At 42.6% G+C, this 24,845-nt stretch overlaps 1 protein-coding gene across 1 annotated transcript in view; it reads right to left on the bottom strand.

Annotated features, from left to right (window-relative positions):
- The window catches only part of ATRNL1 (attractin like 1), a gene marked incomplete at its 5' end in the record, with an annotated part of 851,278 nt that overhangs the window by 208,168 nt on the left and 618,265 nt on the right, over positions 1 to 24,845 (bottom strand). The window contains one exon of the mRNA XM_006031896.2: positions 14,082 to 14,189. Coding sequence (XP_006031958.2) covers positions 14,082 to 14,189 — 108 coding nt within the window. The remainder of the gene's footprint in view (positions 1 to 14,081; positions 14,190 to 24,845) is intronic.

Here is a 24,845-nt window from a genome sequence, read left to right as displayed (position 1 = left end):
TCGCTCTCCGCTCAGTCCTCCAGTGGCAGGGGCATGGCCAGAGGCAGGCCAGCATGATCCCCTTAGGTGAGGGAGCAAGGAGGGGGGTTATTTTCCCCCTCCCTCCGGCATCTGGCAGAAGGGGTAGGGAGGAGCTTATTCAGCAGCTCGTCCCACACAGGTAGGGATCAGTGGTGGCAGCAGTCAAGACTGGAAGACAGAGGGGGAGGAGTGGGGAATAAACCCCCTTTCCTGTCCTCTCTGCTTCAGGGGCCATGCCAGCCGGCATCTGGCCACAGCCCCATCCCTGCTGCTGCTGCAGTGACAGGGGAGTGCCAGGTGGACCCTGGCCCAGGTCTGTGCCAGTGGGACAGGGATGGGGGAATTGAACCCCCTCCTTGGCCAGTTCACTTCAGCCTACTGCTGAGGTTGGCCACACCCCCCCTGCTGGAGCACCAACTGGAGAAATTCCTGGCAGGTGTGTGCTGGTGGGACAGGGGAGGGAGCAGAGAATAAACCTCTTCCCTACCCACTTTGCCTTAGTGGGGGCTGACATCTGGCTATGCTCCCTCCCCACCTCCAGCTAGGGAGCAGAGGAGCAGGGCCAGCCCTGCTCCACTGGAGCAGAAAGCGCAGCTCTGCCCAGGGCTGCAGAGCATGCTGGGATGCTGGGGGCATCTGGTTTAACTTAAACCAGGAAGAGGTCTGGGACAGACATTACATACACTGGTTTGACCCAAATCAGTTAAGTCTGATACTACATTCAACCAGGTTTATCTCACACTGGTTCCAGCCATTTTGAAAGTGGTTTATTTGCACTGATATTCTGTTAGTGGTTAAAACCAGTTTCTGATCACTTAAACCAGTTTATGGGTAACTTCTGTCCCTAGCCTTTGAGATTAAAATATGTTTTAACTACAGGCTTAAGAGACTGGATAAGTATTTTTAAAAGATAGCAGCTATAATTTTAAATTCATTTTTCAAAGTAAAGAATATATGTTATGTCTAGATGTGTATGAGTTCCTAGACATAAGCAGATTTTAAGAAAAGGTAAAATCAGAATGACACCATCTTATGTTACAAGGCAATACAAGTTGCTAAAGGTGGATATAGGCAGCTGTTTCCAAACTTTTCTATTAATAGGTTTCCCAAGTGCCAAAAAAGCAAAATAACATTTTAAAAATTTAAAACATTGTTGACCTGACTCCAGGCAAGGGTGTTCACATTTTCTACTATATTCTGAACAGTAGTACTACACAAGAAAGAAGAAATCATAACTATGTGACCAGCATGCATGCTATCTAGTTTAAGTCTGTGTTCAGGTAAACAGAATCAGAACTTTCAAATTCCTCTAGATATAAATTTAAAAGAGAAGCACCAACACTTTCATGCAAATATAAGGTAATTACAATATCACATTGCAGATATAAGGTAATAAATATGGCCTCACACTACTATATATTACCACAGCACCTGCAAATAAATATTGTGAAACCTGTAACATTTAACTTTAGCACTGTTTTTCGCTTGTATACAGCAATATATAATATACTGTAGAAAGAAAGAGTTACTGGAGGGATTAAAGCTGTTTTCTTCCAGGTGAGTGCTCTCCCACAAGAAAAGAACTATAGAATATCATTTATATTTTATATAACATCCTTCATACATGATATCACCAATGGCTGTTCAGAGAGAATTAATAATTGGGTAAGGAGAAAAAAAAGTTTTAAGGCAAGGTTTAAAGTAAAGTAGTGGCTCAACAGTTTGGGAGAAAGCAGGTTTTCCAGATAAATGAGGCAATACAACTGAAAGGGCAACATCTAGTCATGTGGAATTGGAGGAAGAATGTCATTTTTTTTTTTTAAAGTATGAAGAGAGGGAGTGGGCAGGGGAGAAGGCACAACGTATTTGAGGTCAAAGTATACAACAAGCCAGAGAAAGTGCTATAAAGCAGGAAGATAACTTGGCATTCCATTTGGATTTGGTAGAAAAGGGAGTGAGGGTAACCGATAACACTTTGTTTTTCCTGTGTCAGGAGAATTATTATTACTCTGCGTCCCTGAACTTTTGGATGTGTGGGTTTAAAAAGAACAATAAAATATGGTATTATGCTAGTCAACACAAGAAATAATTAAGGCATGAATAAAGATTTCAGGGGGAAAATGTCAGTGTGACGAATAAACACAGCATGATCTGAAGATGACATCTGGCATATTTACAGTCAGAGGAGATGTATGAGGCAAACGAGAGCTTAGGGTCAAAGCTGACTCAGTTTCTGTCCATGCAAGAAACACGTGTATAAGTCAATGGAAATGATTTCAGAAGATGAATCTCAGAATGAAGGAGTCAATATTCAGTAATGGAAAATCATGGAATAGCCAGGACAATCAAAGCAGTCAGATGAAAAGGAGATGAAGAATTGAAAAAAAAATCACAAAGGAGAACTAGGAGTCATATGTAAAGTATTTGTGCAGAGAAGCAGCTAGCTCTGAATCACCCTAGAGGAGGTAAGGGCTTGACTTGTCTTTACACTAAGACAGAATAACTTGATTCTGGCAGTGTAACAGGCCAATAAAGTGGGAGCAAATAATATGTATACAAGATCACATACTTCAGACCTCTTTGTGTTGGATGTAATGGTGCATATGCATAAAAGAGAATGAGTGGTATGATATTCAGTAACAGGACAATGGTGTAATACAAAGTGGACATTTTTATTACTGGGTTAATGTAACAGGACTCAGAGTAGGAGAGAAAAATTTTGACGTTCTCCAAACTGGTCAAATCATGTATGGAAAAAACGACTGATTTGTTAACCCAACAGGGTGCTAGAGGCAGAGACCATGTCTGAGAAAAGGTCTCCTGTAACTTGAAGGAAGATGAAAGTGACTCCAATATTCAAAGAGAGATAAAAAAAAAAAAAATCCTAGAAGCTATCCATTCTGGAATTCTTTGCCCAGGGTTTCCATGATTTACCAAGTAGTTGGGAAGCTTGTCATGGGCTGGGGATAGAAATTACAGAAACTGGTATAAAGGGTCAGAAATTGGTTTAAATCTGTAACACAACAGAAGTTCACTGCACATAAAGTACTTTCAAAATGGCTGAAACCAGTTTCTGGTAAACCTGGATGGATGTAGTATCAGACTTAACGGATTTAGGTTAAATTGGTGTATTGAGCTTATGTCTCAGATCCCCTCCAGATTCAAGTTAACTCACAGTCCCCCAGCATGCTTTGCACCTCCCCCCACAAACTGCCTCTCACAGTGTCGACGGCCTAGCCTTGGCCCAAGCAGCCTGCTCCAGTGCCCCCTGGCTTCTGGTCTGGGTCACTGCAGGCATGTGGCTGCATGTCTGGAATCAAAAGTGAATGTCTCTTCACTTTCTTATTGGTTCAAGTTATGCAGCTCAGACTAACTTGTGAAGACCTAATCAAATCAACCTCTGGCTTTTTGGGTACCTATACATGTGGATCAAGGCTGCTCCAATGCACTGTAATTACAGCACATCAGAGCAGACTCAATTAATCAAGTCTACTGGAAAGTAGTAATTACCGTGCTCCAGCAGACTCCAGCATCACATGTATCAGTGTCCCCGTGCTGAAAAATGGCAGCAGGAAAATTTTAACTAAAGCTCATTTACAGTGCAGGGACACTGATACACGTGACACTCCAGACACTCCTCCCCCCATGGGCCTCTGCCTCCCAAAGCATGTGTATAAATGCCCTTTGACTATCCGTACTTAGACATCGAGTTCTTCTTGGAAAATAGGAGGCATAGTAGTTTGGAATATGTGTTTGTTTTGAGTTGGGGTTAGCAGGGTGAGTTAAATTGCATACCTAAGCTTGGGAGGCAAAAACAGCCAGTGGTCTTAACAAATGGATTCAATTAGGCAGAAGAAGGGTAGCTGGGTCACAAAGTCAAACGGGTGAAAATAACTGGGTGCTCTAAATTAATTTATTTATTAGCCATGCTACGTGCTGAGAAAGGGCAAATTGGTTCAAAGAATTCTAAATATTAAGTTAAAATGTTTCTTACAAATAATAATATAGACCTATGCTGCTGAAAGGTCACCCCGTCCTCTTCTTTAGCACAGCTCTGTACTGCAATAATAATAAAGAATACTGTCCATAGAGTCTTATCCAAAAAATTACAACTTAAAAAAGTAACTTATAATTTGGGGGTTGAGCTGACTCAATACACTTATTCATAGATTCATAGATGTTAGGGTCGGAAGGGACCTCAATAGATCATCGAGTCCGACCCCCAAATCACCGAGTCCGACCCCCGAAATTAAAATTCGACTTGTGAAATTAAAATTCTGGAATGGCCCTAGAACTACATTTACATCTATATAACATGATTTATCAATGGACAACAAGTGCCAACTTATTTTTCTGCAACAGTTCTTGATGCCAGATGCTTATTCTGTTTCTGGTGATAGATAATAGGATGACAGTCTTAGGCATGGGCTCATCATTACATTCAATGGACTTATACCCTTTTACACCAGAAATTAATTTGGCTTAAACAAAGGAGTAAAACTGAGAGGAGAGAAGGTCATGAGACAGTGAGATGACCTATAATGGAGAGTTGGAAGGATTCTGTTATCAGATGCTTCAGACTTTATGTCATCAACATAATGCAAGTGTAATGCTGATAAAGCATGCAACCAGTTTCATTTTGTACAAAATAATGAAGTATGCTTACGTTGCAGTTTTGAAAAATTGGTCATTAAATTATTCAAATTAAACAAGAAACTGAACCTAATTTAGCTTGATTTATTTGCAAAGCAAGGTAAAAAGTCCTGCCACTTTACTGGCAAGGGAAAATAGTAAAATAGCCTGTTAATATAAACCTCAATTACCAGAAAACCTTCCAAACCCTTGAACTAGATCCTATTGTATTTTAGTAAATCACCCAATTTCTTAATAAACACTACTGGTAAAATGACAGTCATTGGACTCCAAGTATCCTATTGAAATAAGTGAGAAATAACAGTTGGTCTGTGTTTTATACTTACAATGTGTGCTTGAAATTAAAAACTATTCAATGTAGTGTAAATGTTTCTTACTGATTATTGGAGAAAATAAAGGCTACATTTTCTATAATTCTTGAGCCTGCTTTAACTTGTCAGGAATAATTAAATGTATTCATAGAAATCTAAAGGACTTGTAAGGGTTCAGTTAGTTATTAGAGTGACTACTGGAAAAGTGACTAAGAAGATTAACATCTATTTATCTTCATGATAAGTAAAAAGTACTGAATTAGCAAAAATGAGTCTAGGTTATATTGTGTAGAAGTTACATGTATGATGAGAAGTATGGCCAAATCTGTATTCATTTTTATTCAGCTCTTGCTCAGGAAATAAAACTTATACCTTTGGCCTCCAATGATACTATAAATTACAAGTTTATTAATTACTAATATAATAATTATACATTATTCGTTTATAGTAGTGCCCGCTATGTCATAGATGCCTTCCAGGCACAGGTAAAGGAACCAGCTTACTTTTGAGGAGCTCACAGTCTAAAGCCAACAGGCAAACAGAATTGTCACAAAGAGCAGAGTGGAAGTGGGTCTTCAAAAAGGGCTTGTACACTGAAATGGCATAGGAAAGTAGGATTGGAAGGGACCTTAACAGTCATCTAGTCCAGCCCTCTGCTCAAGGTAGGATCACCCCTGACTAAACAATCCCAGCCAAGCGTTGGTCTCAATTGCTTTTTAAAGTTTCCAAGCCTGGAAATTTTGCAACTTCTCTAGGTAGCTTGTCCCAATACTTAACCTTCCTCATAGTCAGAAAATTCCTCCTAATCTTTAACCTAAATTTCCCCTGCTGACGCTTGAGGCCATTGCTCCTAGGCCTGTCCCCTACAGCCAAAGAGAAAAGCCCATCCACCTCCACTCTGTAATTGCCCTTCAGGTATCTGAAGACTGTTATCACACCCCTCCTCAGTCTTATCTTCTTCTGACTAAATAATCCTCTCTCTTTTAGCCTTTCCCCATAAATCATCTTCCAGGCCCCTGAGGCTCACCTGGCATTGCTTAGAGGGTTGGGTGCTGTTGACCTCATTGCCTGGCTGTGGTACAGAGGCCTTACAGCTATCCCCCAACACCTCAAGAGCAGCTTCCAGATGTCCTAGGGCTAGGTTTGTTTGCATGAACTTGATAAATACAATTGCCTGATTAGGTCTGGTTCATGGACGTTACTGGCCGGTTCCCAGGAGCATTCCTCTGCCCCCGCCCCCCCTAAACTACTAGGTAGTGAAGTTTCTCCTGACCCTCTTGGAATCCAAGATCTGATGGACCAGAAATTCTTCCTGTTCCTGGAACTACATGGGAGATAAAGTGGTAAGCATACAGCCTGGAAACATGTTTTCCTTATGAGGATTTAGTAATGAGACATAAAAGACAAGATGTATTCTCATTGTCTAGAGAGCCTTAACCTGTACGTAACTAGGTTAATCTGCAGTGATGGGGAAGGAACCCAGGTACCAATAGTTGACCTTGGTGGATGGCCATGTGGACCTCAGATAGTGAGTAGACAAACAAGCCTTATCTGCCACCAAAAAAATTGGTGATTCTTGGTGCACTTGGTCTGTGAGTACTGGTCTTTCTTGTAGGCCTCCTTGGTGGCTTCCAGATGCTCTTTAAATTCCCTTTGGACCTGGTGGAGATGCATAACTAGATTGGCCAAGGCTGGTGTCTGGGATGGCTGGAGGGGTAGGATATGAAAACAGGGGTGGAAACCATAATTAGAAAAAAAGGAAACTGGCTGGTAGAGGCATGTTCAGCATTATTGCATGCCAATTCTGTGAGCAGAAGTAGGCAGACCCAATTGTCTTGCTGGTAATTTACAAAGCACTGGAGATACTTTAGAAAGTATTTGATTGACCTGTTCTATCTGTCCATCAGTTTGTGGATGATGGGCAGATGAGTTGAGTGGCTTTCGGAGTTCCCTTCAAAAAAAACAGATACAAATTGTGGTCTATGGTCTGAAATGATGCTCATGGGGAGGCTGTGCAACCAGAAAATGTGGTCAATAAACAGTGAATGAGCAACATGTGCAATCTTGAGAGCCATGAGGGCAGGGAACAAAATCAGCCATCTTGGTCACAAGACCCACTACCACCAGTAGTCCTGGTGTTGCTAGTGGCTGGAGGAGGCTCAGTGGTTTTGTGCATAGGGTCTTGGTGAGAATGTGGCGACATGGCTTTGCAAGCTCCGCTAAAATCAGGGCCACCAGAAACTTCAGAGGACTGGCCTAGTGTTTTTTTCAAGTCCAAAGTATACTGCAAGTGGAGAATCATGGCACCTCCATAGACCTTCAACCTGTAATTCTCTCTCTGGGATATACAGTTTGTTCGGATAGCTTGTCATATTTTACGCTTTAAAGTTACACCTGTTTACAGAGTGGTGAATTACAGTATTGTTTGGGCTATGTATCAGTGGGGCTACAGAAACAGAAGTCTGCAGCCCAGGAGGTGTCTTCTGTACTAGAGAAAGCCATCACAAAACTAGAAATTTGGTGTGGGGATGATTCTGCCCCTTCCATGTCCTGTTGAATTTGAGATGCCATTGGATTTTGGGGAATCAAGGAACAGAGCCATATGACTGGGTCCTTGTTTACCATGGTTCTGATAAAATTCTTGGGACTCAGGAACACAGAGCGAGTCACAGGAAGAGGCTCTAAATGTTTATCCTTCCGGGATAGGGTGACTGCCTTACTATTCCTGGTGCCTGGGTGGTAGATGATGTTGAAGTTAAACTGCGTAAAGAACAGAGACCATGAGATCTGTCTTTGGTTGAGATTCTGAGCAGTGTTTAGGTATTCTAGATTTTCAGTCAGTTGGTACCTGCACTGCAAACTGAGACACTTCTAAATGGTGCTGCCGTTCTTTGAATGCTGCCTTGATTGCCAGAAGCTCCCAGTCCAGGATATTTTGATTGTACTTGGCAGGGGCAGCTTCCTAGAAGAGTTGGCAGATGGATGAGGAAATCCCTGCACCCTTGATGGTTGGAGCAGCACAACCCCAATGGCACAGCTGGAGGCATTAGTCTCCACTAGGAAAGGCTAGGCATCTTCTGGGTGTATCAAAATGACGGCCAAGGTGAAAGCTTGCTTAAGCTCCTCCAAGGCAGCCTGGGTCTCCAGGGTTCATGTGAAGCATGCCCCTTTTTAAAGAAGAGCAGTGATTGGAGCCACCTGCTTGGAGAACCCCTTGGTGAACTGCCTACAGAAACTGGCAAAACCGAGTTAGTGCTGCAAGCTATGGGCATCCTTTGGTAGTTTCCAGCCTAAGATGACAGAGACTTTCCCCAGGTCCATAGCCAACCCTTCAGGCATGATCATATACCCTAAGAATTTGACTGCTTTCTTATCAAATTCACACTTCTCCAACTTGGCAGATAAGCCATGGCTCCTTAACTGTTGCAGCACTACTCAAACATGATGTTTGTGCTGCTAGGCATCCTCAGAAAATATTAAAATATCATTTGTATAGATTATTAAAAATTCATCCAGGATGTCCTTGAAGACATCATTTATGAAGTACTGAAAGGTCATGGGAGCATTAGAAAGCTTGAAAGGCACTGCCAAGTACTCAAAATGGCTGCACTGTGATGGAAGGTGATGGGAAGGTGGTCGTTCATTTGTCATCCTCATGAATGCAAACAGGGTTGTAGGTCCCCTAGAGGTCCAATTTGGTGAACAGCTTGGCAGAGTGAATATAGTCTAGCAGTTCTTGGATCAATGGGAGCAGATAGAGATTTCAAATGGTGACTTTATTGAGAGCTCTATAGTCCAAGCAGGACCAGAGGGAGCCATCTTCCTTGGTTACGAAGAAAACTGGGGCCCCAGCTGGGGATATGGAGGGCCTAATAAACCCTTTTTCCAGGTTCTTTTCGATGTTCTCCTTGAGGGCCTTCGTTCTGGTTTCAGGAGGAAATAGTTGTGTGCACAGGGGATTTGAGCCCCTGCCACAATGTCAATGAGATAACTGTATAGGCAACATGGGGGGAAGTTGATCCACCCCCTTATCAAACACATTGGCCAGGTCCCACTATTTTGCTGGGAAAGATGGGTCACTGGCTATTGGACCAGTACCCACTGGTGGGGTGGGCTATGATCCTTCTGCCAATAGCATGAGGATCCCAGCAGTTTTGGTTCTACACCTGATTTGGGCCCTGGCTGGAGGGCTTCCCTGAAAGCATGTCTGCCCACAGTACGTGGAACCAAATAAGACTTCTCTCTGCCCCCACAGGATGTCTAGGTTATGGTGGGACAGCCAAGGTGTCCCCAGGATGATTGAAAATGGAGGGAATGAATTAAATAAAAGAAAAGGAGCTCCTGGTGTGGGACCCAAAACTGGACACAATACTCCAGAGGAGGACTCACCTGAATACAGTGACACACAGAACTCAGGGTGCTGTTGGCTTTTTTGCAACAAGCGTACATTGTTGGGTAATACTCAGCTTATGGTCCACCATAATCCCCCAGGGCCTTCTCTGCAGTACTGCAACCTAGCCAGTCATTCCTCAGTCAGTATATGTGCATGTGATTATTCTGTTCCAGTGTAGGATGTTGCACTTGTCCTTATTGAATCTCATCTGACTGACTGTGGACCATTTCTCCAGTCTATCCAGGTCATCTGCAAATTTGCTAAGCATGTACTCAATCCTATCATCCAAATTATTAATGAATAAACAATAATGGACCCAGGACAGGCCCATGGAGAACCTCACTTGATACCGCTTCTCAACTAGACATCAAGCCATTGCGGACTACTCATTGAGTACAATGATCCACTTATGTATCCAGATTACAGTACATCCATCCAATTGTTATTTTCTTAGCTTAAGAAGAATGTCATGGGAGACAGTGTCAAAAGCCTTGCTAAAGTCATCTCACATACACTGAGATTTTCACTTTATCATAGAAGAAAATCAGGTTGGTCAGGCATAATTTGCTCTTGCTGACTGTTCCTGATCACTTTGTTCTCCTCTTGGTGCTTTACAGTGGATTCCTTGAGGACCTTCTCTAATCATTCCAGGTATCAAGGTCAGGCTGACTGGTCTATAGTTCCCAAGATCCATCTTCTTTCCTTTCTTAAAGATTGGCACTACATTGGTGCTTTTCTGATCATCTGGGGCATCACCTGAGTTTCACGAGTTCTCAAAACGGATAGCCAGTGTCTCTGAAATTATCTCAGCCAGCTCCTTCATGCATCCCATCCCATCCAGTCTGACTATTTGAAACTTCTCAAAGTAATCTTTAACCTGTTCTGCCATTATTCAAGGCTGCTTTTCTCCTTCCCTATCTCTGCTGCTAACTTCACTCGTCATCTGGCAGCTGCCCCTTTTGTGAAAATGGAAGTAAAAAAGGCATTAAATACTTCAGCCTTCTTTGCATCATCTGTAAGTAGATTACCTTTCACATTCTGTAAGGGATCTATGGTTTCTCTGGTCTTCCTTTGACTTTTGACATATCGGTGGAACCCCTTTTTATTACCTTTTATGTCCCTTCCCAGCTGCATCTCAAATTGTGCCCTGACCTTCATAATTTTCCCTTTATGTTTGTGCGATATTCTTATACTCTTCCCTAGTACTATGACCATATTTCCATTTTTTGTAAGATTCGTTTTAGTTTCAACTCCTTGAAGAGATTTCTGTCTAGCCAGATTGGTCTCCTGTTATGCTTCCCATTCTTACAACTCATTGGGATAGCTTGCTCCTGAGTCCTTAACATTACCTCCTGAAAATATAGCCAGCTCTCCTGGACTCTTTTTCCCCTCTTGCAGATGAGCTGAGAATATAGAGGCCCGAAGTGATTTAGCTTTCCAGACAGAAAATAAGGTTTGGTCTCAAATACACTAAGAATCCAACAGGATTTGGAAATGGTCTGGAACGTGGGGAACAAAAAAAATTGCCAAAAGACAAAGCCAAAGTTGTGGTCACTAACAGTCAAAAAGGACACTAGTCTGTTGACCTGATAGCTAAAGGGAATAAGAGGAAAGTTAAGAAGTTTTGTTCTGCTTACGGTAACTTGATGATGAGACATCCAAAAAGAAATGGTGGGGAAGCAAACTAAGATGACAGACTGAATGGACAGGGCTTGTGAAACAGACTTGTGAATTACTGTCAGAAAGAAAGTAGTTGAAGAGCTGTGAATGGATGAGATGGCCAACCAATAAGGCTTACCATGGAAAGAACCACAGTAATCCCCAGAGTGGTAGAAGATGATAGGAGGAGGCTATTGAGTGAATGGACATGGAATAAGCTTGATAGCATCATGAAAGTGCATTGATGAAAAGATGAAGAGGAGAGCATGAGGATTAATGGAGTCAAAGTAACAGAGGAGCCAAGGAGGATGAGAATTTAATATTTCCACCAAACATATTTTTGGGGTCTTTGTTTTCAGCTATTGCAAACTTACAGTTAACTGAAATTAATTAATATTACAAATATCCATGACATTTAATTTTTACCATTTACACCAGTATTTTATCTTAAACATTTAAGCTGGTAATACAATACCTAAATTCTCATATTTTAAGATACATTTTTGCTAAAATTTTGTCCCAAAATGCTTTAATCTTCAAAATAAAGCCTTTGGATGGACCTGTTGCTTTGTGTATTTTTAAATGTAATTGGACAATCAGCTTAGAGCCAATGAAAGGTCATACTGGAAGCATATTATATAAATATGAATACAGACACTGTACTGGATCACTATGAATGCCCAGTATAAGTTGCGCAGAAATCACATCATTGTATAAGCTAAACAACATTACTGAGCACTATTTTTACCGTGCAGTCTGTGTGGAAGACCTGCAGTAGAGTGTATAATGGTTCCATTGACATTACATTGTGCCCAAAGGACCCATGGATCAATATAATGTCATTGGAAGTGTTGGAGTTGTTATGATGTCGATAAAAGAATAGTAACTGTGTCATTGACTTTATATCTGGTCCAAACTACCTGTGAATTGCACACATTGTCAGTGGATGGTAGGCTGGTATTGCAAACAAAGCATCTCATTGTTACAGCAACATTAAAATGGGAGTTCTTAGTATGTCAGTACAAATGCCATTGTGTTGATAGAATATTTTGGGGGAAGGAGTTACTTCATATTTTTCTTTATTAAAATATATATAAAATGAAATGACCATAGCAGACATCACATATCACAGCAGCATAAAAATAATGTTGGAAATCTAACTTAATCCAACAAAATAGAAATATGGCTTCTGATCTATTTTTCTTGTGCCCTTCTGTTTGTACATATGACAGCACAGTTAAACACACTGATATCTAAATTTTCTTATGCTTGATAAAAAGCTGAGAATCAAGAACAGCATGGCAGCTGTAACTTTTATTATCTTGCTTTGCAAGATGAAGGTAGACCTGTAATGTAATTTTAATATGGTTCTTTCTAACACAGCAGCCACCACAGGCCAATCAATGCACTGCATTATAGTCACTTAATCTGCAGCATAATGCATTGTTTTAGCACAGATTACAGTGTACAGGAACACTAGGAAAACTTTGAATGATCTCCATTTTCTGTATGTGTTAATCAGATAAAACACTACCAATAGTGAGCGCTAAAACAATTACCAGAAAATGCTTAGAGTAGGAGGAAAAACCTAATAAAACTGTAAAATATAATTAAAATATTTCAGTTCTGACCTCCATTAGTTGCTAAATCAAAGATGGCTCAAAAGAAAATGTAGCAATTAACTTTTGATGTTTACTTCTAAAGTTTAATTAAACAAATAGCATGTATGCAGCCTACGCTTGGACTCCTCACCTCCTACCCATTTCCCTTCTCCCCACTACAGAAAAGAACACAAAAAATGCTCTGAAACAGAATAACGGAAACTGAGATGTCCATTAACTTCCAACTGCAGCACAGGGACCCCAAGTCTTTAAGAAAGTAACTGGAGGCATCCACTGTATTGAGATAAGGGGAAAGTAGAAAGCTCTTCAAGGTGAGGTTATTGAATGCTGCAATGTTTGGTCACAAAATAGAGATGCTTCTTGGCAAGGGGAATGAATTTTCATGCACTATATAATCAAAGTATCCAAATTATGTCAGCAAGAACAATTGCCATTGCCTCCTATCTAGTAACAGGATAGAACACCTCAATTTGATAACTGCTCGAGAGCTGATTCTTTTTTTATTACCACAAATCTGTTTTTCACATTGTTCACACCTCCATGAACCTTAAAGTGTTGACAGACTGTTTTTAATCTTCCTTTGAAAAGGGCAGCGAGAGAAGCTTTGAATATCAGAGTAACTGGCAGCAATGAAAAAAAAAGTATGGTCTGGTAAAATTTCAGAGCTATCCCACCTCATTTCTAGGTTTCACAGTAAATATGAAAAGGTAATAACTGTAAACATAGTACTGTAAATACAGGTAAAGAAAAACAGGTTTATGACCTACCAAAAGCTGAACCTAGATTAGATATTCATTATTATCCACATCTTGTAATTCTTTCTCTATTTTCAGGTGAAACTCCCAGCATCCATTCCATGCATTATTACACTGTTCGAATATTACGTTACCTTGTAGATTATGATTCCTCATTCAATGTACAGCACTTACAATAAAAGGATACAATAATATAGCCATTATCCACAAATGAAAACATGCACTATAGACTGTATTCTTTAAACCTCACAAATATAACTGCAACGTTGAAATTCGGGTCACACCTTTTTTTTTTTTAATTGTAATCTCTGCTAATTAAGGTAGATGCTAACTAGGGGGCACTGTGTACTCAAAGGACTAAACATGAGTTTTCCTTCTGCCTTAATACCTGTATTTTAAATTCCTCTGGCTCTTATCCATCAAGAAGGGGCTGTCAGGTGAGCCCATTGTCACTCTAGCCTAGGCTAATGGATTCTCCAGTGGTTTTTGTTCCAGCTCATGTCATACTATTAAATCTATGCTCCTTGAAAATGGCATAACATATGTAGCTGAGACTTGTCAGCTCCAAGTAATCAGACTCTGCTTGGTTTCAGAAGCAGATGCAGATGAGACTAGCAATATAAATATGCAAATCACAATGGTCCCTTGTCAGCACCACTGTTCCTACCTCTAATGGCCCTCGTAGAAAGTCTGTTTGCTCAGCTCCTACTTCCAGTGCTACATCGACAGAAGCAAAGGGGCGGCTGGCCATCTGCTGTCGCTCCCGCATAAGTTGCTGAGGGGGGGAAAAAATGATGTTTTAACAAAACATTTAAGAAAATAATGTACAAGATATTAGTCTGTTCTGCTTTGCAATCAATTACAGTGTAACAATACAGGTAGCGTGCACACAGCCATATCTTTCATGCTAAACAGAGAAACCTTTAATCCACATCAGCAGCAGCTAAATTTACTTGAGGACTAAAAGAAGAAGGCATGGGATGCCTGCAATTGTCTTTCCTCCTCAAGTGAAACAAAATGTACTCTTAAAAATTCCTTGCATTGTTGTTTATGCAAAACACCTGAAAAATGTGTCTAAGTTAAAAGCAAATATGGGGAATAGTAGAAGAAGATAGTTACTTGAAGTCTAATTTCATTGATTTAGCATGAAATAGAATGAACACCTGCCAAGAACAAGTCCATTCGGCCTTCAAATTCCCCATGCTTTTGTACTGAAGCCAGATGCAGTTATTAGTGTCAGTACTTATAATTTTATGTAGCATCTCTTCTCCAATTACTTATATATGAAGAATAATGTGTGGGTATTGGGGAGCATGTGCCAGCACAACTGAAGACCTTAGTTATCCTCATTGTGCTTATATACTCCCTTGCAATCATGCCAATGTGCAAATAGGTCACAACCAAAACCACAACGCTAATTTATATTTCTTTCTCAACCTGTAATTATAATGCTCATTAAACCGTGATGAATAAAAATGATGACCAGCACTAGATATTACAAATCTTACTTCTCTGGTTCTATGCAACTAATAAAAGCATTATTAAATATTTAAAGTGGATGACTTGTGCAATTAAAGTCCGGAGCTTCTCCAACTGAAGATGCCACAGCATCTGGAAGATGTACAATGCTTCATTAGAAAAAAATCTAGATTTTCTTTTCTTGGGGTTTTACTTCCTACTATTTCCTTGCAAAGCTGAAAACATTAGGTATTGGCTTTTAAATGTAAATGCTGTCAGCACTGTGACATACTGTTCATAAAACTCCCTTTGAGATAATAAAGAATATACAAGCAAATACCTGATGGCAGCTTATTATTTAACGCTCTTGATTTAATGCCTGTTACAAAGCACCAAGTACATTTTGTGACACCTCATGCTTTTTTTTTTTTACTTTAAGATTTTCTTCATAACTATAAAACACCATTATCAATATTAAAATAAAAATAATATACTTGTCATCTAACCCATATCCTATCAGATCCTATGGCCAGGGTGTGTAAATGTGCCCAGCACCCAATAGTAGGAATTAGGCCTCCCGTTTATCATGTCCACTCAATAATATCCAGGCCCGTAGGCAAAGCTCCATTTCTATATAGTCAGATAGAATAAAAGCACTTTTGAATATCCAGATGGCTAAACACTAAGACAAAACAAATAATTTAAAAATGAGATAAAACAAAGTTTTCATGTACTGATTTGCTCCGATTGTGTATCCTATATTTTATAAATTTTACAGCCAAAAAAAAAAAAAAAAAAGGACCACTAGTCTTATCTCTAGCATAATAGAGACAATGTGATTTTCTCTGGTAAAAGTATTAAGACACTGAATGTTGAAAACACCATGTCTGGCTCATTTTCTTCATACTATAAGAAAATAGTGAAAAATGGTAACAAAGAGGCCTCATCCATATGGAACTAATTGTAGTATTGGATAAATGGGGTAAACACTGACAAATGCTTACATTCAAATGGGGCACTCAGCAGTCTGCAAAGCAAATGCAATTGGCTGCAAAGAGTATTTAACAGGCAGAAGAAACCATTTTAAGGCTACACAGATGACTGTTTTAAAGGATTTGTTTAATCCCGTTTTTAACAGAAAGCATACTTAAAGACTTCATTGTGTCTTGTTTAAGCATCGCAGTTCTCTTTACCCATAGCGCAGGCTACGTTCAATAATGCATCCTATTCACAAGGCTGTCTTTGTAACCTGGATATTCTGTTATAAGTCATTTGAGAACTATATTATAAAGATCCTAATTAGTTTTTTAAACAAAACCTAAAATTTTAAAGGGTTCAGCTGCCCATGAAATATAGTGGGGGTTTGGCAGCTGAACACATGCACATCAAAGAAATATGCTCTATTCAAAACACTGCTGCTTCCTATTGAGTGTTTAAATGCTCCCACTAAGGTGCAGAAGGGGAGAGAAAAGCCAGCTGGGGGTAGAAGGGAGTGAGATATTTCAGTGTATAAAATCACTTTTGTGCATAGAAAAGGTCACGAACTCCTGTCATGTGCAACTGTTCATGTGCCAAGGTGCTTTACAAAGGAAAATCCCAATTAAAGAGAATGGCTTGTGAATGAGATTGATGTACTGAGTGTGGCAGCCAGGTAGGGAGAAAGAAGAGTGAGATGGGGAGAGTAACACACTGATTGCTCGGGTGTGGCTCTGGACTCGCACGCAGCAATCGTGCAGTTCCCAGAGCTGAGAGCAACATCCTTTAAATAAATCAACAGGCAAAAAAGGTAGGAAACCTCCAAAGAATTCCTCCAAGCAGTGGGGTAAGGGAGAAGAGGAGGAAAACCCTTTCTTACTTCCACTGCCAGCAGGCAAGAGAGATGAAGCACAGGCCCCTGGCAGATGTTACACGTGAGACGTATTTAACCAGTTAATCATGTCTCAAGTAGGAACCCAGCCGCACATTCAAACAATCAATGGTACCCTACAACAGGAAATAAGCCACAAAGCCATTACACAAATGTGTGCGATAACTTTGTGGCTGGTTCCCATCGCACCTTAAATTGAATACGTGGCTGCTCCCAGCCTTGGCAGGACATAGTCAGAGCTGATGGGTGCTTCTAGCCTGAGGATGGCAGGTCAATGAAGTAGTATGATCTAGTCCCTAGATGACAGACACGTAACACACATCAGGCTACGGGAGAGGGTGTTTAGCATTGTGGAGAAAGCACTTGTTCTAAGCTGAGTAGATGGATTTAGTGGCTTGTTGTGGTTGATGCCTATGAATTTTAGTTGGCCATCTGGGGTAGGAGTTGGGGGTGAGGGCAGGGCAGGTGTTCTAGGGACCATAGGAATGAGTCAAATGGGTTGAAATGGGAAGATGCTTGTCTGGTTTCTCAGTGTTTGACAGCTCATAGGAAGAAAACCAAGTAGAGGCCATTTATCCTAGGAAGTTGGGAAGGGGCATTTTGACAACTGAAACATAACTAACTGCAGAAGATCTTTACTTTTGGCTGTTTAAAGGAAGTTGGCATCAACAACATGCTCTAGAGGAAGGGTATGCCTGGTGGCAGGGAAACTGTATTAGGAATTGTCGTGACCCAAGGGTATGATTTTGTGTGCGCTTCGGCACTGCAGAATTATTTCCCGCCACGAGGAGCTTTCTTTGCACGGTGCAATTCTCAGTTGCATGGAGAAAACCCCGGTGCAAAGGAGTTCCCGCCATTCGCATGCAAATTTGTTTCCCACTATTGGCTGTTTCTAAATTATTCCCACGTGGCGGCTAGCGATTGGCTTGCTAGCCGTATAAGAGGCTTGAGCGGTTTCCGCCCAAGTTGGAGAACTCCACAACCATCTGGAGGAGGAGAAGGAGGACTTCACATCTCGTGAAGAACTCTAAGCGCTGTGGAGCCTAACAAACCCAGCGTGTGCCTTAAGGAGGATACAGGGGCCTGATCAACCTCTAGCCTCTCCCCGTCGCCGCCTGATCCCTCGACGTACCCTTCCCGCGTAGTCCACGGAGCCTAACAAACTTCGTGTGTGTGTGTATCCAGAGCTCTGTCCGGGTTTAAGAGGCTCGAGTTTTCTACGGGTCTTGTTCGAGCGAGTTTTGTAACTGCAACTTAAGCGAAGTTTTTCCTGCCTGCACTGCGACCATCTACGGTGTAAGTAAAATAATCTTTAATCAACCGCTACGAGTCCGTGCCTAATTCTAGTCCACCGTGCTGAATTCCCCGACCCACGTGCCAGGGTTGCTGGCCACAGCCCGCCGCGCGCCCCCAAAAGCCTCGGACCACTCCCAGCCCGCACAGGAATATAGGCGGAACAAGTTGTATCTTACTCCTTTGTAGCCTGTCATATCTTCTCTCACTCATTATAAATCTCCAAGTCCTTTGTAATTACCATCTAGACACTTTTCCTCTCTAACTTAAGATATTCAGGCCATAGCCATTTCTGTCCTAGGAACTGACACGTCACCCAGCATCTCCTCAATAAACCACATGGCTCCTAGGAATCTCTGATGTGCCAGTATCCTGTATGAATAGCTCAATGTAGAATTGGGAAGTGATGGACAGATTTTTACAACTGCAGCTGAGTTTCACAAAGATTGGTGCCTGCTTGGGTATGAACAACGAAACCTTAAGGAGAAAGCCTTATAGGAAGTCAGTCAACTGACCAGCCAGCTGACCATATAACATAAGGCAAGCCCGCAGTTACACACACACACACACACACACACACACTTCCTCCAAGGTTTTTTCCAGGAGACAGACATGGAAAATTGAAGAGTCATGACAAACCAGGAGCCCTAGTCCTTCTCCATATATTCTTGTATTTTCAAATTGCCACATTCAATCAGCAGCAGTGTATTTTAAATGGGTTAGATGACCACAAAGTTGCTCTGACCTGACCTGAATCTAATTCTCACTAAAAAGGTTAAATTCTCATTTCCAGATGAAGACAATCACACCTAGTGATCCTTCAATGTAGCATTGACCATTTGCTTAATTACTTTTAATTGGCACAAAACAAAGATTGCCTTTTCTGTAGGTTCTGGTGTTGCTATTATTGGTGTTACAAATCTCCTTAAATTAAATTAGTTACTTGCATGGCTGGGGTGCTGAACAGTTACGTATTTGCGCTTTGAATTGCATACTGAACTTGGTTAGTTGCCTAAACAGTAGATTTCACTGAGAAAGCAGCAGCCCCACACTAAGTGCTCTAATTGTGCAGGGTTTTTAAGGTGAGATAAATCTTTCCACTCAGTTTTGAAAAGCAGAATACTGATTTTAAAAAGCCACATTGAGGTGGGCTGAGAAGTGATACAACAGGAAGGACAGCTGGCACTTATAGTAGTTACCCAAGTCTCAGGAAAACCAGATTCAGTTCCCTCCTTTCTCAGAAACTTCCTGTGCAAACTTGGTCATTTAGGGCCAAATCCTGTTTGGTTATCTAGGTGCCTTCATTTAGGCATGGGAATACCTAAAACATCAGTGCCAGGCCATGGGAGGGTGCTCCAAGCTGATAAGCTTTAGGCACTAAAGCCACTATGCCAAATGTACGGGGTCTTCTGGAATCAAGTGGCAGGTCCTGTCATTCTTTCTCCTGGCCTTCTGCAACACCAGCTGAACCTCCCACATTACAGTCTGAGCTACAGACTAAGTAGGGAACAGAGGAAAGAGAGAACAGAAATATTGCTTCACTTCCTAGAACGTTTCCCTGGGAAGGTGCAATGGAAACAGCTCCAGAGGCTAAGCGGAGAGTGCTCAACAGGAGGTAATGAGAACGACGGATGGCAGGGGATGAAGAAGGGGAGTTTATAGGAGGGTCGTTAAGTGATGGTGGATGAAGGGAGAGAGGAACTGTAAGGGTCAGTGGGAGTGATGAGTCGCACGGGGCAGGCTATCAGGAAGGAAGTGCAAAAGGGAGTCTTGAGCCTGAAGAAGGGAAGTTGTTGGTGCCGCAAGGGGGAAGCACCGAGGAGCAGTGGGGGTGATACTGAGTAATGGGAAAGGAAAGCTATTCAGGGTCAAAAGAAGGAAATCCTTCAGAATCCAGGGGTAGGTTCGGTTTTAAAAAGTCCCTTGTCATAGAAATGACGCATTGCTCTGAAATAATAGTAGCCACCCTGCCTGAAATCATCTTTTGTTGCTCTTGATGAGAATCGGCATGTACTACACAACTTTAGTATAATCTAGTCGTGAAGAAAATCTCCCAATTTTTGAACTAGCTCCCTAATTTGTATACAGATCTCTCTACCCTGCCATGAAATCATCACTTGTACACTCTACAGTCCTTGGGGAAACTTCAGTGCCTCTGAAAAGTGATTTCAATAAAGAAGATCAAGGGCCTGCACTCTCTGTAGAGAGACCAGGGAGTGAGGGCCTTGCCAGATGTTCACTGCCAGCAGTGGCAAACCACTAAAATTCAGTGACCTATTAAAACTAGTGTGTGCTAGGAGATAACCCCTGCTAAAAGGGAAACAACTTTGCAATGTTGGGAAGGCACTTAATGTGCTAAACTGCTTGAATGTGCATCAGCTTGTATTTTATGCTACTTAGTGTTAAGTTGAACATGCGACACCACCCTTAGGCATCTCCAAAAGGTGATCCAGAATTCCCTGAGGCACCTACAGGTGCTGATAGCACCACCAAGTACAGGGGTGTGCTGAGTTTCCACCCATCTCAGGCACTTAAGCCCCTTACTAAAGCTAAACAGTACGGGTTGGTGTTCACTCATGATCCAGAACACCACTTCTGAGGCTAAGAAAACTGAAACACCCCTCTCCCACATCCCAGGAGTGTCCCCCAACCAGATCTGATTCTTTTTTGCTTTTAAAACAATGACTGCTTCATGTAAGATGCATATTCAGATGAGGGAAGAGAAATGAGAAACCAGGTTCCCTGCCTCCCAAGAAGTGCCGTCACCTCTACGCTCTCATTCTCCCATTACTTGTCTTCTCTAGCCCCAGAATGACATTTCTGGCTGCCCCGTGCCTCAGCCTATTATTTTAAAACCTGATTGTTAGGCCACTCTCCTGGAAGATGGAAGAGATGAGTCTGAATCCCCCATGCTGGGCAGAGCAGGCATGTTAAACTTATGGCCTGCGGGCTGGACCCAGCCGGTGGAACCGTTCCATCTGGCCCGCCAGTAGCCACCTGGGCCACTAGCCTGCCAGAAGTTGGCAGCAGGAGTGGCCAGTGGATCACTGCCTGCTGCAGAAGTCAGGGTACCTGGATGCAAATGAACTTTGCTATCAGTGGCAGGAAGGTGAGGGAGGGCTGTGCAGATACTTGTGCCCACTACCCCTGACCCATGCTGCCATTCACTCCCCTCTGGCCCAAGCTGCAACCCTTTCCCTCACCAACCCATCCTGCCATCTCCTCCCCCTCCATGCTGCCACCCACTCCCCACCCAGCCTGTACGACCATTTGGTCTCCCCACAACCTGAGCTGCCGCCCACTCCCACCTGACCTGCACGGCTGCTCCATTCCCTCCCACCTGCGCTGCCTTCCAGTTCCCTGAGCTGCTCTGCTGCTCCCCAGCCCATGCCACTGCCTACTCCTGGACCCCCATTGCCCAGCCCACACTGCTGCTCACCCTGGAACCTGTGCCACTGGTCCCAGCCCTGGCTTCACCACAGCTGCTGCTAGCTCCATGATTCTGGCCCAGAGGGAGCCCCTGCAGTCCAATCCAGATCTGGCATGAGGCCTGGGATGAGTTTAAAACCCCTGACCTAGAGACCAGGTCTCCTTCTAGGCCAGGTGTCTACAGAACCTATCTGTTAAATGGGAATAATCATCATCTATTCCATGGGAGAGCTGTAAATAAAAATACTTTAAATGCCATAGTGCTCAGATATAAGTGGGATGGGGGACCATGTAGATAGGTACTAAGTGAGCGCATCTACACATGCAATTAGTGCATGTAAATAAACTCTGATGCAGTTTGCACCAGAGTCAGCTGCTCACAGGCACAGCATCTTCATGTGTGCTTGGGATCATAACACTTTGAGCTGGGATGGAGAAGCCCCAGGCTGGCACCAGGCTTGAGGGGGTCATGCTTGGGCTCTGGGTCATGATGTCAGGGGGCGGAGGGGCTGGCTCAGGAACAAGAGTGCCAGAGTGGAGCCATGTGGCTAGGCAGAAGAGGTCTGGCCCCCTGCTGCCTGGGCTCACCAGGGGCAATTTACACCCAGGTCAGTGTTTACGTGTGTGTATAGGCACAGTTATTTTCACTGCCATAAAATAGTACTGTCCCCAACAGTCCCCGGTAGTACTGTCCCCAAAAGTACTATCTTATGGCAGCAAAAATTATTTTGCTGTAATCTAATAGCGGCACACATGTAGACTGTGCTGCTTTACACTGCAGCAAATTAGTCTACTGTGCAGTTAAACATACATGTAGATGCCCCCAGTGAGGAGTACAGTATAGCTCACAGAATAAGTTAATGGGGCCTCTTCTGTTCTATGCCACTTTTTTCAAAATTGCCCAAGAAAAAGTATTTCCTTTTCTTTACAAAATATATGTGCAAAAGTCTATCATGGAGAAAAAAAAGAGAGGAGCTATACTAGTCTCAGTTTTACACCAAATGAAATGAAGGGCTGTTTAAACTAGCCAGAGTCCAGCAAACAGTAGCTAAGATATACTTAAAATACAGTGTACACATCCCAAAAAATAACAGTACCAAAAGGTCAGGTTTATGTGTATCCCTTTTGGAAACCAAATACCAGTTGCTTGTAATTTCCCCTGAACAAATCAAAATGAGAAAAAAGGATGAGCACCGAAAAGGTCATTTTGTGGCTAGATCTGAGGAACAGACATTTAATGTACTGTAATGTTTCTCCTAAAAGAGCAAAATGTGAATCTACCATCACTTCAGGTTTAGTACCATTTAAATATTGGAATAAAACTACTGCCCTCTAAAGTAACCTTCTACTTACAATATGCAAGACAGTGCCTGTAGTAGCATAAAAATAAATATTTTTCAAATGAGAAAAATATTAATCTGGCATTCAGTATGTAAACAAAGCAAACTGAATGCCATGGTTTTGATGTCCAAGAGGTGTGCAATAGGATTAAGTCAACTTTAAACAGTGGGAGCATAAAAAAGCTTCTGATTACAATAGAAATGACACATTGGCTGCTGCTTGTGTACCAGTTACTTATGACTGGAGGCATTCATTAGAATGAAGATATGATCAATCCTTCAGATTTCTTTCCCCTAAAAATTAATTTACACAAAGAAAGGGGGTTTTTTGGTTTTAAGAAATAAGTAATAAGTAGGGCTGTGTGAAATGGCAGGGTTCCACTTTGACCAGCATTTCAACGTTTCGATGGAACAACATTCCACTGCAAATTTTGTTTTGAGTCGAAACAGCTGGTCCATTTTGTTCCATTGAAATGTTTCACTGTTTCAATCCTGCTTCGACGTTTTGCCAATAGGATATAATGGAGAAGGTCAAAACAGCCTATAACTTCATCATTTCATGCTTGATTTGGATGAAGCTTGCAGAAATGGTAGCTCCTTCTGAGAGCATGAAGCCTGCCAAGTTTCAAGGAGATAGGTGGAGGGGGTTTGGAGAAACTGCACCCCAAAACCTGAAAGCAAAACTCATGTCATGTGTATGTGTATGTGGTAAGCCACAGCGGGGTCAAAATTGCAGGCGTGCTAGCCCTTGCTGAGGCCTCAAAGCCTGCCAAGTTTCAAGGATATAGGTGCAGGGGCTTGGGGGAAACTGCACCGCAAAATCTTGAAAGCAAAACTCATGTCACATAGAATCATAGAAGTAGGGTCGGAAGGGACCTTGCAGATCTTCAAGTCCGACCCCCTGCCTGGGCAGGAGGAAGACTGGGCTCAAATGACCCCAGACATGTAGGCCTCAAGCCGCTTCTTAAAGACCCCCAGGGTAGGAGCCAGCACCACTTCCCTTGGAAGTTGGTTCCAGATCCTAGCCCCCCTGACTGTGAAGTAGTTCTTACGGATGTCTAATCTAAACCTACTCTCCAACAACTTGTGGCCATTATTCCTTTTTATCCCCGGGGGGCGCTAGGGGAAACAAGGTCTCCCCCAAACCCTTCTGGTCCCCCCTAGTGAGTTTATAGACAGTCACCAGGTCCCCCCTCAGCCTTCTCTTGTGATGGATGAACAGGTTCAGGTCCCGTAGCCTCTCATTGTAGGGTCTGCCCTGCTGTCCCCGGATCATGCGGGTGGCCCTCCTCTGGACCCTCTCCATGTTGTCCACATCCCTCTTGAAGTGGAGCGCCCAGAACTGGACACAGTCCTCCAGCTGTGGCCTGAACAGTGTCGCATAGAGGGGGAGGATCACCTCCTTGGCCCTACTTGAGATGCATCTGTGGATGCATGATAGGGTCTGGTTGGCCCTGCTGACCGTGACCTCGCATTGTCGGCCCATGTTCATCTTGGAGTCAATAATGATTCCAAGATCCCTTTCTGCCTCTGTGCTCTCAAGAAGGGAGTTTCCCAACTTATAAGTGTGCTGCCGGTTACTACTGCCCAAGTGCAGCACTCTGCACTTGTCCGTATTGAAACGCATCCTGTTTTTGTTAGCCCACCCTTGCAACCTATCCAGGTCTTTCTGTAGCCTTTCCCTCCCTACTAACGTGCCCACCTCACCCCAAATTTTGGTATCATCAGCAAATTTGAACAGGGTGCTTTTCACCCCATCGTCCAAATCACTGATAAAGAAATTGAACAGTGCGGGCCCAAGGACCAAGCCCTGGGGGACTCCGCTGCACACTTCCCCCCAGGTCAAATATGACGCGTCCACCACCACCCTCTGAGTACGACCCTTCAGCCAATTAGCAATCCATTTGACTGTGTAGGCATCAATGCCACAGTCGCCTAGTTTTTTAATGAGGATGGGGTGGGAGACAGTGTCAAAGGCCTTGCTGAAGTCCAGAAAGACTACATCCACGGCGACACCTGCATCCAATGCTTTTGTGACCTGATC

The sequence above is a fragment of the Alligator sinensis genome, unplaced genomic scaffold, assembly GCF_000455745.1.
Source record: "Alligator sinensis unplaced genomic scaffold, ASM45574v1 scaffold1073_1, whole genome shotgun sequence".
In the NCBI taxonomy this organism is placed as follows: domain Eukaryota; kingdom Metazoa; phylum Chordata; order Crocodylia; family Alligatoridae; genus Alligator; species Alligator sinensis.
This window is presented reverse-complemented; position numbering and strand designations above follow the sequence as displayed.